At 39.2% G+C, this 15,643-nt stretch overlaps 1 protein-coding gene and 1 long non-coding RNA gene across 2 annotated transcripts; both read right to left on the bottom strand.

Moving 5' to 3' along the window:
* Positions 1 to 591: 591 nt before the first annotated feature.
* Positions 592 to 2,587, bottom strand: LOC103989360 (zinc-finger homeodomain protein 4-like). Its single transcript, XM_065188814.1, has 2 exons — positions 2,265 to 2,587; positions 592 to 2,176 (listed from the first exon to the last, which is right to left on the bottom strand). The coding sequence occupies exon 2, from the start codon at positions 1,553 to 1,555 to the stop codon at positions 740 to 742; it is 816 nt and encodes a 271-aa protein (XP_065044886.1). The 5' UTR covers positions 1,556 to 2,176; positions 2,265 to 2,587; the 3' UTR covers positions 592 to 739.
* A 7,691-nt stretch (positions 2,588 to 10,278) lies between these two features.
* LOC135677000 (uncharacterized) lies at positions 10,279 to 15,348 on the bottom strand. The gene is made up of 2 exons (XR_010514515.1): positions 14,901 to 15,348; positions 10,279 to 10,524 (listed from the first exon to the last, which is right to left on the bottom strand). It is a non-coding gene; the product is annotated as an uncharacterized LOC135677000 (long non-coding RNA).
* Positions 15,349 to 15,643: the final 295 nt, after the last annotated feature.

The raw sequence follows: 15,643 nt of genomic DNA, 5'->3' as shown, positions 1-15,643 counted from the left end.
TACTCTGATATAAATGCCACTAAATGAGCCTGACCCTCCTATGTTGGGTCCTTCTGTAGTAGGCTTCCAGTGTACCCAGACAGAGCCTATGGTGGCAGTGAAACTTATGATCCAGACCTAACCTTTGCAGGCTACTCCTACAACATGGGAAGAGCATGATGGAGTCCACTAATCCTTCCCAGACTGTGACCTGCATCTAAAATACAGCAAAGCTTCAAGTTATTAAGCTCAAAGTTGACTGGCAGCAGCTTGCATTGACACAAAAGAAGTCTGCTTCACTGTATCACCTGCACTTTTTGCCTCATTGCAGTGCACGAACTTTGTCAATGAGCAAACTCACAAGGAAACCCAGGAAGCATTCATTTCAGGAGAGTGGTGCCAAAGCTAAAATCATGTGATTTAGTAAATGCTGTGACCTTGGTGAATCTTAATCACGACAGATGAGGGTGAAGATGCAGATGGTTTATGGTCATTAATGCTAATTAATTGCCACAAAACAAGTCACAGGAGAATGCATGCATGTTTAGCCTCACCAAGTGATGCATCCAAAACCCAGAAACCAGCTTCTGCTGCTGCGGTGCAACAAGGAAGGATAGCAACTTGAGGTCTGCTGCCTTCATGTAAACACAATGCATGGATAACACTGAAAGGATTGACATCTAAGCTTGATGAAGTCCGAGGAAGACAAAAGCTCATGAAATGACGAAGACAATCCATGGAAATGAGAGTGAGGTAATGGTCATTCAAGCTGGAGAGGGTTCTTCTTTGCCAAGTGGTGCTTGTTGTTGTGCATCCACACCTTGAGGACCCTCCTCTTCACCCCGATCTCCTGGCAGAACTGCTGCACCACACTCTCCTCCTGCTTCTGGAGCTTCCAGCCAACCTTCTCGGCAAAGCTCAGCATCTTCTCCTTCTGCTCAGGGGTGAACTTGGTCCGGAACCTCTTCTTCACCATGAGAGGCCTCGCCATCATTCCACCCACGCCTTCCATCTCGTCGGACTCGGAGGTCTGGATGGCACCCAGAGGCATGATCATGCTGTGTGGGGTTGCCCTTGGAATGAGGCCATTGCACGCAGGGCCGTAGCCAAATGCATCGGATCCCGAGAGGAGGAGGCCCTTCTGACCCATCACCTTCCTCCCCCTGAGGGGGTGGAAGCAGTCGCATGAGGACTCTCCTTCCGTCTCTTTCCTGTGGAAGTTCCGATGGCAACCGCAGGCAGAGCACTTCAAGGCCTCCAGGCTTCCCTCCTCACCACTCGGCATGAACTCACCGCAGCCATCGGTGGCATTCCCACCAATGGAGGCTGCATGGTTCTTGAGGCACTCCCTGTACCTCACCGCCACCCCTTTCTTGGTGCTGTGGGAGTTGGTAGCGTGGTGGTGGCGCTGGTGGTCCTCTGTGGTGGCAATGGGTAGGGGAGGAGGCGGAGGAGGAGGGCCATTGGAGGGGTGGTGGATGGGGGGGGTGTCACGCATGTTGGTTTGGCCATGGCCACCAACGTATGCACTGGTTATTGGGATTGGGATCTCTCCTTCATGACCAGAAAGATCCATTCTCTCTCAATCTTTGTGCTCTTTCTTTCTTTTATGTGTTCTTTTTGACCTCAATCCCAGAAGGAAAAGTTCCAAGGACAAAAGAAACCAAATAAAAAATTAGTAGAGGAAGGAGAAGCAGAATTTGAACTACCCAACCCCAAGGATCGAGATGTGAGCTGAGGCTTTGGGTTTGGAATCCTTGGGAGTCTAAATAGAAGCTTTGAGGTTCCAAAGAACCTTATCCGGGTTCTAAAAACACAGATTGGAGGAGACACAAAGAAGGAAAAAAGGAAAATTAGAATAAAGTGAGATTAACAGTTTAATTTAGGCAAACATTTAAAATAGGACTCGACGATTTGTTCCAAATGACTAGTTTGAGATCTTCTCTTTTCTGTAAGAAGAAGAACAATAACAGGGAAGAGCTTCGGAACTGCAACAAGACCATGTAGTCATTGTAATCTTAAGACCAGTACTGACCTCTTTATCTAGGAAGGTAAAGCCCTGAGCCTTAAACAAAAGACACCTTAGGAATCTCTTGTTGCCTGTAGGAGATCACACTTCCTCCCTATGAGGAAAACAGCATTGCCTAGAGATTTCCTCCTAGCATTCAGGTCACCACCTCATTGTCTCGAAGTACAACTGATGAAAACAGTTAGACATACCCCCATGATTGTTGGCGTCATGCAGCAATGCAGATTGCTTGAGAACTAGGACAGAACAAACCCACCTCTCTCTCTCTCTCTCTCTCTCTCTCTGAGCTGCAGGGTGCAGGCTGGTTGCAAGGCCAAAGCCAGAAGTAATATCCTCTTGTCAAGGCTCGGAGGTCAGTAGGAAAATTTGCATGGAGCGTATTCCATTACTCCATGGGAAGATTCAGTGTATCCTCCAATGTGCTTTCCATGGCAGGAAGAGGGCATTAGGAGGAGCTTAGATGGAAGAAGAGGAAGAGCAAGAAAAGCCAAAGGTGTGGAAGGAGTCAGAAGGGAAGGAAATGAAGTGTTTTTGGTTGCAGGGTTGGGTTGTGAGACAACTAAAATAAGGGGCTCACAGCAGTACTGAGAGAGCACAAATGTTGGAACAAGATAATGAAAAGCAGGTTTTTTTTTTTTTTACAGGGCACAGGAAAAATGAGAAAGTTTTATGGGGTTGTGACCAAACAAAAATAAAGTGTGGGGTGTTTGCTTTGCTTGCACTATCAGGAATCAAGCTTATGGCATAGATGGAGACAGATGTGAGAGAGAGAGAGAGAGAGAGAGAGAGAGAGAGAGAGAGATGACTGTGCTGTCAGAGGAGGAGAGGCACACAGTGAGAGAGCCTGGAACATAACCTGTCCCCACATTATGAATTTGAAGAACATGAGGAAAGCTAAATTTGTAATAGGATTAAAAGGATGGATTAAGGCACCATTAGACATGGAGTTTAGGATGTGAGCTTCAAATATTTATTAAGAGGAGAACATGTATCATCTCACTAGCATAGTGGTCACATTATCTTATGATCAGCATGGAAATAATAAACCATTCATGAATGATGGGACTTGAGAGTCAATTCATCTCTTTGTTCAAGACATCTGATGATTAGCTGCACTATGTTGTTGGATTACTAGCAGCCATGTTGCTCCAATTTAGAATCTGTCTTTGACTTGGTTGCTGGGTCCTTCCTTGTAAGCATTCAAGTTTTCCAATAAAGACACTCCTAATATGAATCTCATGTTATTTTCTTTACCTGACCAGTTTTGCACTCACTGAACAAAAGGGCAAAACAGGAGGAGGTGCATAACATGGTCCCTATTGTTCATTATTCTTTAAGCTTTTCTATGTCCAGATGACTGCCAAATGTTGAGCAATATTCCTCATCAGAATTCACTTTTTTTTTTTTTAAGAGATCAAGTCAGAAGAGGACATGAACACTTTCTAAGGTGGAATTTTACCACAACACACTGCTTGACTAATTTCCATTGACAATTTACACTTGGTATTTGTTTCATTCTTCACTGTCTCACTTTACTCAACTGCTTTATTCCAGATCCTTTTCTTGAATCTCTTTTGCCTGCCTTTAGTTTTGTTTTATTCCCTTTATTCCTGTAATTCCTTTTATCAGCATCTAAAACTTGCACTTTTGGAATCACTACAATTCAGTATATTTAGGGACTGATGAATGTGGTCATATGCTTTGGAATGGACAAACCATATTGAGTGCAGCCTATCATAATTCCTTTGAGGAGAGAACTGCTATTATTGCCTCTCTCAACTTATGCAGGAGTGTCCTTGGCATTTTGCCAGTTGCATAATTGTCATGAGTTGTAGAAAAAACTCTTAAATTCATTGACTTCATTCAAATAGCCTACTTTTCATTGATCTTTTTTTCCTTTAATTGTACATACACCCTAAACCTTGTGAATTTTTTTTTTGTTGGCAAAGAATAAAAATGAAGAAAGAGCTCATCCTGTCAGTACACCCTAGGATCAAGCAAAATGCCACTGTCCACTCAATAAATACAGGCTTCACTGGCTTTGCATATTAAATTCCATTAACAAGGATGATGTGCTCTTGTGTGTGCAAAGAGAGATAGAAAGAGAAGGACTAGGACAGGAAAGTTTGTGGTGATAAATTAGTTTGAGCCTCTGGAAATCATGAGGGGGAAAATTTGGTGGTTGTGCCAGCAAATTACATAGATACTTGATGTCACAGTCATCACACAACTCATAAGCTTCCAATCCAACCTTGATTTCTTAGCCAAAATGCACCTCATCCCAAATCAGCTTACAGAGCCCAGAAACAATGCTCTCCATGTCTTCTATGTCACCTTATCCCTTTAACCCTCCTTGTTCCTCCACACATCACAATACAAACCAAACTGATAGCAACTCCCAACCACCAAAAACAACTTTGCCACAAGTTCCATTAGCATTTGATTTATTAGCCAAAGTTAGAAGAAGAAGACAATTTTCTTTACATAACCTAAAATTACTCTCATACCTTTGTTGTCAAGTATGTGAAAGAGACAAGATTTGGAACTATGATTGAATCACACTCAAAAGTTTATCTTTGCAAGGTAAGCCTCAGATTTTGTTCTCTCCTACTCTCAATGAGCACCAGATTTCTGGCACAGTGGCACATGAAATCAGGACCATTTCTGAGGTCTTACTTTGATGTGCCTAATAATTGCATGAAATGGTCCTAGTTGTATCATGTATTTAGGTCAACTTAATTTGGCTTGTCCACCCTGCCATTAGGTTCATAAAATCTGTAGGACTTTAATAGAAGAAACTAATTCATATTTTCCTTTTACTGCATTATTCAATTTGATTTGATTATGAGTGACACAAAGCATGGTTCCTTCTCCTTGAGCCACACTAACCATTTTCATACATGGTGTTTTTTAAGTTGCTATGGGTCAACAGGGGCCAAAAGGTGCAATCAATCAAAGTTCCCTCATGCAGATGGTGGTGATCTTGGAATGTGTTTTGAGATTGTTAAGCTTGTAATACTTCATAGGATTCCTGTTCCATTTAGTGGAGGTCATGGGCCCTCCATTGAGTGACTTGACCTTCATACTTTGCATGGTTCTTTGTTGGTTTCAACCTAACTCTTTTTTCATTGTGATCATTCAAGGTGTCCTTCTTGTTCTTATTGTCATCTGCAGGCCTCCTACACCAGGAAACAATTACCAATTTACTTGGTGTTAGTACTCAGTATGGTTCAATCTAGTGCCTAGGACTGGTTGTTGTGTGACTCCTTGATGGGGAGTGGACATTAAAAGAAATATTCATGAGAAGATTATTGTACTATTCCATAATTTTCCTTGTAACATAATTCATTCATGTGTATCCAAACAAATATTTGCTGTGCAAGGAGGAGTTGATTCTATTGGCACATGGAAAAGAGCTATTTGCTGCTCTTTCTACTGAGGGTACTGTTTGTGAGTGATCACTGAGGTGTGTGCCCCCAACATGAAAGTCTCTGCCATGCCATGATTTTTGCCCATCAACTCCACCTTCACCCCTTTTTATCCTTTGGGATGAATGAGGATTGACCATTTTTTTCTTGGATGGCAATCCTTGAAGCACTTTCTGGTTATGGCAGGTGATGTTGAAGGACTCAACTCTTGCTCACATTTGTCCTCATAATTATTCTCAGTGGCCCTTCTGAGCTGTGAGGACATAATTCACAGCATACTTTACAACATAGCTGCACATGTAAGTGCACATTGAGTCTTCTTGCAGAGATGCAGAATTGGGAAACCAATGAGTGTGGGTGTCAAAATTGTTTGCTTCAATTCTCAATCCATCTGCTGTCAGCTACAGAGGTTATCCAGCATCATCTGGTTTCTCTCTCTTAAAGGGATGTGCTCTAATAGATGTAGATGGCAAAGCTTGATTTTTTTTCCATTAGGAAGATTACTCTCTTATGCATCTTTTTTTTTTCTTTCTTGTTGATCTACTAAGGTTTCTTGTATGTCTCAAATTAAAGTTACTGTAACAACTAATCTAATATCTATTTTGAGATTTTTAAAACTAATATCCTATGAGGATAAAGAATCATACTACAGTCTTATCGAAAGAACGAAATCTTAAAAAGTAAAATTTTATTCTTCTATATATCTTTATAGTCGATACAGAGAGATAAAAAATGTAAAAAATATTTTTAGCGCTCTTAAGTTTCTTTCGAGGTTGTCGAAAAGAGTGTGTATTATAGAAAGGACGAGTAAAAAAGTATAAATTCTGTGAGAGTATATTTGATTTTACATGATAAAAATTTTAATTTTCCCTAAAAGTGGATCGATTCCTATTCAATTTAACTTGTAAACATTGATCAGACTCCATGTATTGATTAATCAAAAGTAATGATCAGATTTCCATCCTATCCAGTCTAAATGCAAAAGAAAGGATTAAGTTGTATGACTCTTACTGTGGGTTATAAAACTGTATGCACTTCATCTGCACACAGGAGAGGCTTCATTCTTCCAAGTCCCATGGCATATCCTCAAAACTATGCACTCATACCTTTCCTGCCACTCCGAAACTATTTTCTAGTGCTGTCTGTAGGATAAAGCTAGTCAGTAGAGTTATTTTGTGTGAGCTGAGGAATAAAGAAGAACATATTCAAATGCAAATGCAAATTTTTTATTCTGCTCTCCTTTATGATTCAGTAAACAAATAATATTAGAATTCAGAAACAAGTCCTATCCTCTAGAAACCAACTGTAAAATGTCAGAGCTCAGTAGTAGGTCTTCTGAGTAGTCTCTTTCACTTCAAGTGGCACACAATTATGCACTAGAATAAGCAATCTTCTCTGTAAAAGTTGGCCACTCCATGAGACAAAACAAGAGGATGGCAGATGAACAGGTTGGGCTGCCTTTTGATCTTGACTTGAGAAGTGGCACACCAAAGGAAGGAGTCTAAACATGGATTGACCTTAAACCAGTGGGTGCTGATCAACTTAGATAGAAGAATCGCAACATGTCAATCTACACACAGACACACAAAAAAGCATCTTTAGAATGTATTATTTATTTATTTATTTTGTATGCATTATGAAATTTCAAACCTAAAATTTATCTTCAATATTATATGTTATGAAACAGTAAAAACATTTATGGTTGTCTACAATTGTTTTGCCAGTAAAAAATTGAGAGAGAGCATAACTTTTCATGAAGTGAATGCATTCAAGAAGATGATAGGAGCAAGTAAATTCTAGTAGAAGGTCATAACATATAAATGTTATACTGTAACATAATATATCAAATTATTTCCACCAAACAGAAGCAAGTGCGAGCTTAATGCTTTTGTTTTCTTCACTCAAATCTCTCAAGAAGCATAGTGCAAGATGCCATCGCTGGCTTTGTTTTTGGTTTTCTCTTCGATGCAATTGCACTGCTTCTTTTTGTGATTCTAGGAAAAGTGTTTTGGAAAAGAAGAAGAAGAAGAAGAATAAGAATGATGATGATGAGAATTGCCATCAGCTTTGAAGATTTGTCGTGGGTCGGCAAAGGTGGTATGTGCTCCCGAAGTGATAAGATTCGAAGGACCACGAGCATAAACTTTGTGCCAAAGGATTAGCATCTCAGATTGCTGACTGTTTTGCGAGATTATAAGAAGATAGAAGAGAAAATAATTAGGATGAGAAGCACTTGGTTCTTTTCATATGGTCGGATTGCCGACTGTTTTGTGAGATTGTAAGGAGAGATAGAAGACAAAAAGTATGGTCATGTTGAATCCAAACTGAGTTCATCTTGATGGATTAGCATTGCCGACTGCTCTGTGAGAATGTAAGATAGAAGAGAAAATCCACTTCTTTCGCTTCAGTCGAATGCAAACTGTTTCAGGTCATCTCAGGTTGCTGAATTTTTTGTGACATTGTAAGAAGGTAAGAAGAGAAAAATGATTGGCCATGATAAGAAGCACTGATTTCCCTATGCTCAAACGCAAACTGAGTGCCACTGTGGGGTGGAAGCTAGAGGTTGTCAACCTCAGCTTTTCTTTTAGCAAGCAAGATGGGTTACACACGCTGCAAGCTGCACTCATTCCATGGCTTAAGGAGCGACTACTAGTACGTACAAAGCATGATCATGATGGTGTCTTAGGAGCTGTAAGCATCACATTTGATCCCTTTTCTTTTTCGGCTTTTTGCTCTCGGATGTACAACTTGGAAAAGAGGGAGGGAAGGAGGGGTTGGGTCTTTGCAGCGCATGCGTTGAGACCAGCGAAAAGAGAGTTTACTTAGGCCGGCATAAGAGAGAGAGAGAGAGAGAGAGAGCAATGAAGGTTGACATGAGCCCCTTTCAAGAGCAAACAGCATGTATGGGGATCGCATCCCCACCACATATGCTTCCTCTTTCTTTACATCAAGCATGCACGTTCGATTCCTTTTGCATCTGTTCTCTCCTGCATGACATCTATCTATCACCACCTAAATAAACACACGGCATCAATCTGGATTTCTTTTGGTGGCAATGGGTATCAGTCGACACAATGCTGCAGCATTGGGCTTGGATCACAGTGATGAGCAATTAAAAGAGGAAAGATGGACGATGCAGCTTTGAGGGACAGCATTTAGAGAGAGAGAGAGAGAGAGAGAGAGAGAGAGAGGGGTGGTGGAGTGGGGCCAGAGGAGCGGGCGATCCGAGGCGGCGCATGCAAAGCGGCCACGTCCAGGAGACCGAGGAGGGCTATGGTCGCTACGCGACAAAACCTTCATTGAATCTGACGTGCGCTCGTCGTCCTCCTCCTCCTCCTCCTCCTGCTGCTGCTGAATGCTGTAGCTACGTGTGCATTTGTGGCGTGGGGAGAGGGGCATCTTCCACCTCCCGACCCACGTCCTGTCGCCATCGCCCTGCCCTTTTACTTGCTTTGCTTGCCTGCTTGTTTGTTCGGTGTGTGTTTGTGTGCGTGGGGAAGAGAGAAGAGAGGGTCCTCGCGAATTACCTGCTGAGTCTCTCTCTCTCTCTCTCACAGTAGCAGAAGGACCATATAATATAATAATGCATTGGAAATGCTTCCACTTTTCCCATGGGTCATCGTTGAATCTCTTCGTCTTCACGATCTCTCGCCATGAGAGAGGAGACCGTGGCTCAAGAACTTGGATTGACCTACCACTTGGTTGCTCAACCGGCCCTCATTGCTCGGCTTCATATGCGCTGCTCTATCAAAACTCATGAAATAATATGGGAACAAATTTAAACAAAAATAGTAAAAGAGAGGAGTTCAAGTAAGTCATTTGTTTTACTGGCCAAAGTAAAAATCAACTCAAAAATAATTACATTTTATTAAACACTTTTTATTAAATAAATATAAACGTTCAAATCACGTCTAATATACTGAGTTAAGCTATCATAACAAATGATAATAACAGTTTCTGTTAAAGATATATATACATACGTATACACCAATAGTAATACACAAAATTATCTTCTCAATCTTGTTCAACATCAAAATTACATTTCCTTTAATTAACTCAATCTGTTTTGACAACTGAGGTCACCGCATGATGTGAGGAGGATTCTCCATGATTCAAAGGCTTGGTGCGATGTGACCAGAGAAGTTGATGGTTGATGCAACGTATCAGTAGCAGATGTGACCACAGAGAGCTGATGGTAATGGTTGATGCAACGTATCATCAACGTGTGCCATCTCCCATCCCCATCCTTGTGCTTCGAGCCCTTTTTCCTGATGCCGTATGGCTTGCAATAACACTCGGTTTCCTTATCCTTCCACACCGCTACTACGCAACTTCACACAAATAATCGTGCAATGATCAAAGACTTCACAGGTGATAGTGTGGTCACAAATCCACCAACTAGAGGTGAGGATAAGATGTATTTATGGCATGTTTTTGTAGCATAGCTGACATCCATCAGACAAGTCTTGGATTACTATATATATATATATATATATATATATATATATATATATAAGATCATGAAAAATGGATGTTTCTTCATTTGATTTATAAAACTTGACGAACAAAAAAAAAATAAATCAGTGATAAAAACAAGAGAAGGAACGGGGATGAGAAAGGCAACAATAATGACTATTAAGAACCAATTTCAACTATCATACGGAATAACATACTGACATGTACCGCTCAATATCACTAACAATAATAATAAAAGGTTTGGTTGGTATCGATCCTTGATAGGACTAATGGATATCGATTGGTATGTGCAGGCCTCTTCCGGCCAACTTTCAACAAGCCAAGTTTTTGGAATAGAGGATGTGGATTTTTGGATGCACATCAAACTCATCATGAAGCATTTCCTGTTCCATAAGTTTCAGGATGAACTTGCTGAACACAGAAGCAAAGCATGTGACACTGGTCCAAATCCAGATTGCTTAACAAGTTTCATGTTTTCTGAGAGGGGGAAGGGCAGAACATGTCAGAAAATACGTACAAGGATCAAAGCACTTCAACTTGGATATCCAAGACCATCTAAGAAAATGGCCATTTGCTCCATCACTTGTTTATTCGGATTATTACACCATAGACCTGCAAAGTTACAATCATCTGTAAGTGAAAAAGAAGGCTTTCGAGAAAAGAGACTCCAAGGTCAAGCATTATCTTGAAAAACATATAAACATGAGAAGGACACTTTAAATTGATGCATGTAAAATTCAACAAATAAGATAAAAAGAGCAATAGAAAATGATGTACGTATAACCTTTAGGGTAAAAGGAAATGATTTCAGCCTCTCTTATTGTAGGCCTCTCGGAATTGGAAAAATAAATGAAAAGTGAGGGCTGATCCTAACAACATACTAGTGGATGACAGCATCATGTCATGCAGCAAACCTGCACAATGCAGTCTAAAATTAACTAGGTTCAGCAATGTCAGGTTTGTTCACATAGTTCAAACAAATTCCAATATACAAGGAAAAGAAAAGAAAAAATAAAAAAAAATACGTAAGCAGAATGAAAAAGGAAAACAATGAAATAGCGTATATGGAGTAACACAGACAACCAGGATGTCAGACATGCAGGATGAGTAAGCTTCCCTTAAGGAGGCAAGTATCTCATGCTTTTAAACCCACACTTGCAACCTTATGAAGAACAAAAATGATGATGAACCTTCAACCGATGCCACACTCTTGGAACTTCATGAATTCCAATTTGAGAAACGAAAAAAGGTAGATAGTGAATAATGAAAGCTTCTATGACATCCAAGGTGCATATGGCACCAAGATTTTTGGCAGTATAGGCAAAGCATAAAGCAAGGCATGTGTCTGTGTAAGAGAGCATGTTTGCATGAGAATCTAAAAAATAAAAAAGAACAGATCAAATATAACCAAGTGATGCTAAGACTCTTATCATTTCGATAAAAAATGTCGCGCTCATGAACAACTCAGTGCAATTTTGATAGAAGATAAATTTAAAAAAAATATTTCAATTGGTATGAACATAAAGTGTTCAAAGAAGACTTATAGATGCTACATTTAGATGAGATAAATTAATTTAAATTAGCACAACAAAGAGAAATAACATGGCCAAGAAAGCTTTATTATACTTGACAATGGAAAAAGTTCTCTGTATAAACTAGAGGACCAATATATGAGGTTCCAACCAAGGCCATATCTGGGGAGAATTAGTGTCGATAAACTTACTCCTGCAAGTAGATAGGCTACTCTCGTGACTTAAACCTTGGTCACCAAGGATGCAAAGGGAAAACTCCACACAGCCAATCCACATAGTTAGGCCAACTTAGCTATTTCATATACTGGGAGAATGCTTTTGACAGAGTGACTTCTGTGCAATTTGATCAAGATGACATAGTCATACTGGGTTTTTTTTGGATCATATTCAAATAAGTCAGTAATAGACTGATGATCTAGCCATTTGGGTCGAAGTAACCTATTCTAACTTCTTAAAATTCTTAGCCCCTTTTAATCTATTCTTGTAAGGTCAGTATGGCATGGTTATGATTTATTTAGTAAAATAACCTGATTTCAGATTTCAGAGAAATGATTGCTCTGATGGTCAGTAGATATGGGAGACCGTTAACTAATTATTTTGTCACTTATTTTGTCTTTAGATGTTACTTGTAGTTTATGAGTAATGCAAGATTATTGGGAAAAAATGTAAAATGAATCTAAGTGACCAACTGGCCATGTTTACATCTCTTTTCTCCTCTGATCTTCTGGAATGTCTCAGTTGTCCATGTTTCTTCTCCTTTCTCCTCTGATCCTTCTAAAAAATAATTTTTCTTCTAGCATATCTATTTTCTCTGTCACCTTTCTGACCCATCATCTGTCATTCAAAATGAGAAATTATATTCTATTTGGTGTTAATCATGCTGGTTAGCATGCATGCATAACTATGCTTTACTAATCCATCACACCATTCAAGTAGGGAACTATATACATTTCATAAGCTCGGAGTGAGGATTGAAATTGCCCCAACTTCTTGAAATTTATACAATTTCACACATGCAAGAGATTGGTTCCCTTGTCTCATAATATGGAGCCACCTCTATCTTCAACCTATTGCACAAGTCGAAATCATGCAAACCACATTCATGACTCTTGTTTCCCCTCTAATTCCAAACCTAATATAAGAATAAAAATATGGAGGGCATGAAGCATGAATTCTACTTCCCAACTCTTAAAGATGTCTAAGAGAATCAGATAATCAATGCACTATTCATGGTTGCAAGTATATATTATCAAAGTCCAAAAGTTATCGGAATGTTTTGGATTTTTTATGAGATAAAGTCACTCCCATGTCCCAGCTGAATTGAACTTGCATGGGTTTATGGTAATGCTTACAACTTCAGAGTTTTTTAAACTAGTTATTTTTCTACAATTTTATCAAAATCAGTACACTTAGTTATCATGTCCATCATACCCTAACTCCTTAATAGATATCCTGGCTCTGCCACTGAGACTAACTTATCTGTATTAGTTGTTTACTTCATCCATTTTCTTTTATAACATAGGGAAAATAAAACATACATCCAAAATAGCCTTTTTTATGTAAGATGACCTAGTTATTCTTCTTCAATAACAACTTCATTAAATAGCAAATGATTTTGACTATAATCTATAATTTTATAAGGCATATAGTCCCTTAAACTTCTTCTAGCATGTTAACATACCTATATGAAGGCACGGCATTGCTTAGACCAATAAATTTCAGCTCTGATGATTTTCCTAAAAATGAACTCTAAAGCAAATGGAACCTGTGTTAAAAAAATTAATATATCCAAGTTTTAGTAAAAATTTTAGCTATCAATGACTTACAGTGAGTTTAAAATGGAAGTGAAGAATAAGACAAAGTGAGGACGAGAAAAGAAGGGGGTAGCAGCATCAAAATACAAACAAGAAGAAAGGGAAGGATGAATGAGCAATGAAAAGGGTAGTAAATTGTGAACTAACGGGCATTAAGATTATTGAATTTGAATTTAAGATACCAACAAAATTACTACCAAATCATCGATTTCCAATTTAATAGGCAATGGAGAGTCAACCTTATTGGTAAAGTGAATATTTTTTTTACAAGCCAATAAAAGGACAATTAATTTTCTTCAGCTTAAATTGGTGGATGTGCAGTAATCCTGCCGACACATGTATTGATTTTTAGAACATGTCAGACTAAACCTTAAGTATGATGAAGTGATCTATGCAAATTTCAAAATTAATGTTCAACGAGCCTATATGTATCTACAAATCATATCAGAATTATATGTAATTAGAATAAGAATGTAGGACACTGTACAACTTCTAACATGGAGATGTTTTGCTAGACCATCAAATTGGACTACAGGAGAAAAAATTTCCCCAAGAACTGCACAGATGAGTAAGAGCTTCTAATAATTTTTTTTTTTGCTTCTTAAATGTTATCAACAGCCTCTTTCTTTACGTGCTGGAATCAATATAGTGCCAAGATCAGCTTAACTGTTAGTGCATCAGTAAAATAGTTCCTAACAACTTCATCTGTAGCTTTTAGAGGATTCAGAATATAATTAGTAGTTGATGGTCATGATCAGTGACTGAAACCTTTCTTCCTTTCTGTTACCAGTCATTCTACGTACGGAGTCTCCGACTCAAACATGGGCAACAATTACTAGATAACCTAAAAGACTAGAGGGCCTTAAAGAAAGATGAATAATTTAGTAAAGAGCATTCGTGTAGCAACTAAATGTAAAGGATATAGATTGGGAACTTGACACGAGGTTACACTCATCAAGTAAGGCCTTCCTTATGTTGGTCAACAAAAGTAGATAAGGGGAGAATAAGCATAAACCAAGAATAAAGACAAAATATTAGTTAAAAGTTCTGTTGAGTATTGGGATGGTAAGAATCCAACATATTATTGTTCATTTTTGTATCTTCAGCAGGTAAAGTTTAGTGTTATATTATAGAATTACCTTTGCAAGCAAGTATATTATAATCACTGTACGAAGGGAATCAAAATCATTGTTCAAAGATGCAAATGGTTGTTGCAACTTGGCAGGACAAGCGGTCATCCAATGATAATTGTGCAAAGTCTCATCACAATGTGATGCTTTCAAGCCCTACCCTTCGAAGATGCCAACAGAACAAACCAATGCATTGAAACGTAGAAAGAGTTGGAAGACTCACTGGGAAATTTTATCACAAGTACAGTTGGAGGAATCAACATGTTTCAGAAAATTAAACATATAGATCCTAAGGGAAGCGATGACTAGCTTTGGATAGATGTTATCGACAGACAAGCCAGATAATGAGTCATCTCACGAAATAATGTTATCGGACACCAAAATCCCTAATCCATCAACTTTAAAACAAATCCCCAAAAAGACCATGAAGAATCTACCTAAAATAAATACTATACAATTTCCCAAAAATCCAGAGTTCAGATAAAGGATCTTCATAGGAAGAGAAGGAAAACCTTAAGAGGGGGCCGATGTCGCATTACCCGTCAGTGGTGGGTGGTGGAGTGGGGATCAGGGCGGTGGAAGTAGTTGTAGGCGGCCTCGCCGGCGAGGTAGACGCCGAAGGCGACGAGGGCGATACCGAGGCCCGGAGTGGCACGGCGCAGGTTGTTGGTGAGCATCGGGTGCTTCCTCCACTCGTCCCTCCGCCGGAAGAACTCCCCCGTCGGCCCCAGCGGCTTCGCCATTCCCAGATCTCTCTTCCGCACCGGTAATTGGGATCGAAACCCTCCCTCTGCCTCACCACTGCCTCGACTTCCAGGAACATCATACATCAAATACCACCCGGGATGGGCCCCATAGGGGCTCCTCCTCACTGCTTCAATTACAAAGGAGGTACGTCAACCGGGTCGACAATAAACGGGGATTGTTCAGTAGCACAGACCTTGAATGGGAACGGGCAAGGCATCCTCTAATTTCTGCCCGAATCCGAACACAAACCGGATCCAGGTTTGTGTATAATATAAATGACTAATATATATAATATATTAGTATATATTATATACTAATATTAAATATATAATATAAGGCAAACCACTGAGTAGTATATAATATAAATCTTGATGCAGTACATATATATATATATATATATATATATATATATATATATATGCATATATGTACTTTTTGTTTAATATTAATATTTTTTGTTTTAATTGTATTAGAAAAGTGACACATGCTTTATATATGCTCATATGGA

This window comes from Musa acuminata, chromosome BXJ1-6 (assembly GCF_036884655.1).
Source record: "Musa acuminata AAA Group cultivar baxijiao chromosome BXJ1-6, Cavendish_Baxijiao_AAA, whole genome shotgun sequence".
Classification (NCBI taxonomy): Eukaryota; Viridiplantae; Streptophyta; class Magnoliopsida; order Zingiberales; family Musaceae; genus Musa; species Musa acuminata.
This window is presented reverse-complemented; position numbering and strand designations above follow the sequence as displayed.

Coding starts and splice junctions, on each gene's coding strand:
- LOC103989360 (XM_065188814.1), bottom strand. CDS start 1,555: ATGGATCTTTCTGGTCATGAAGGAGAGATCCCAATCCCAATAACCAGT.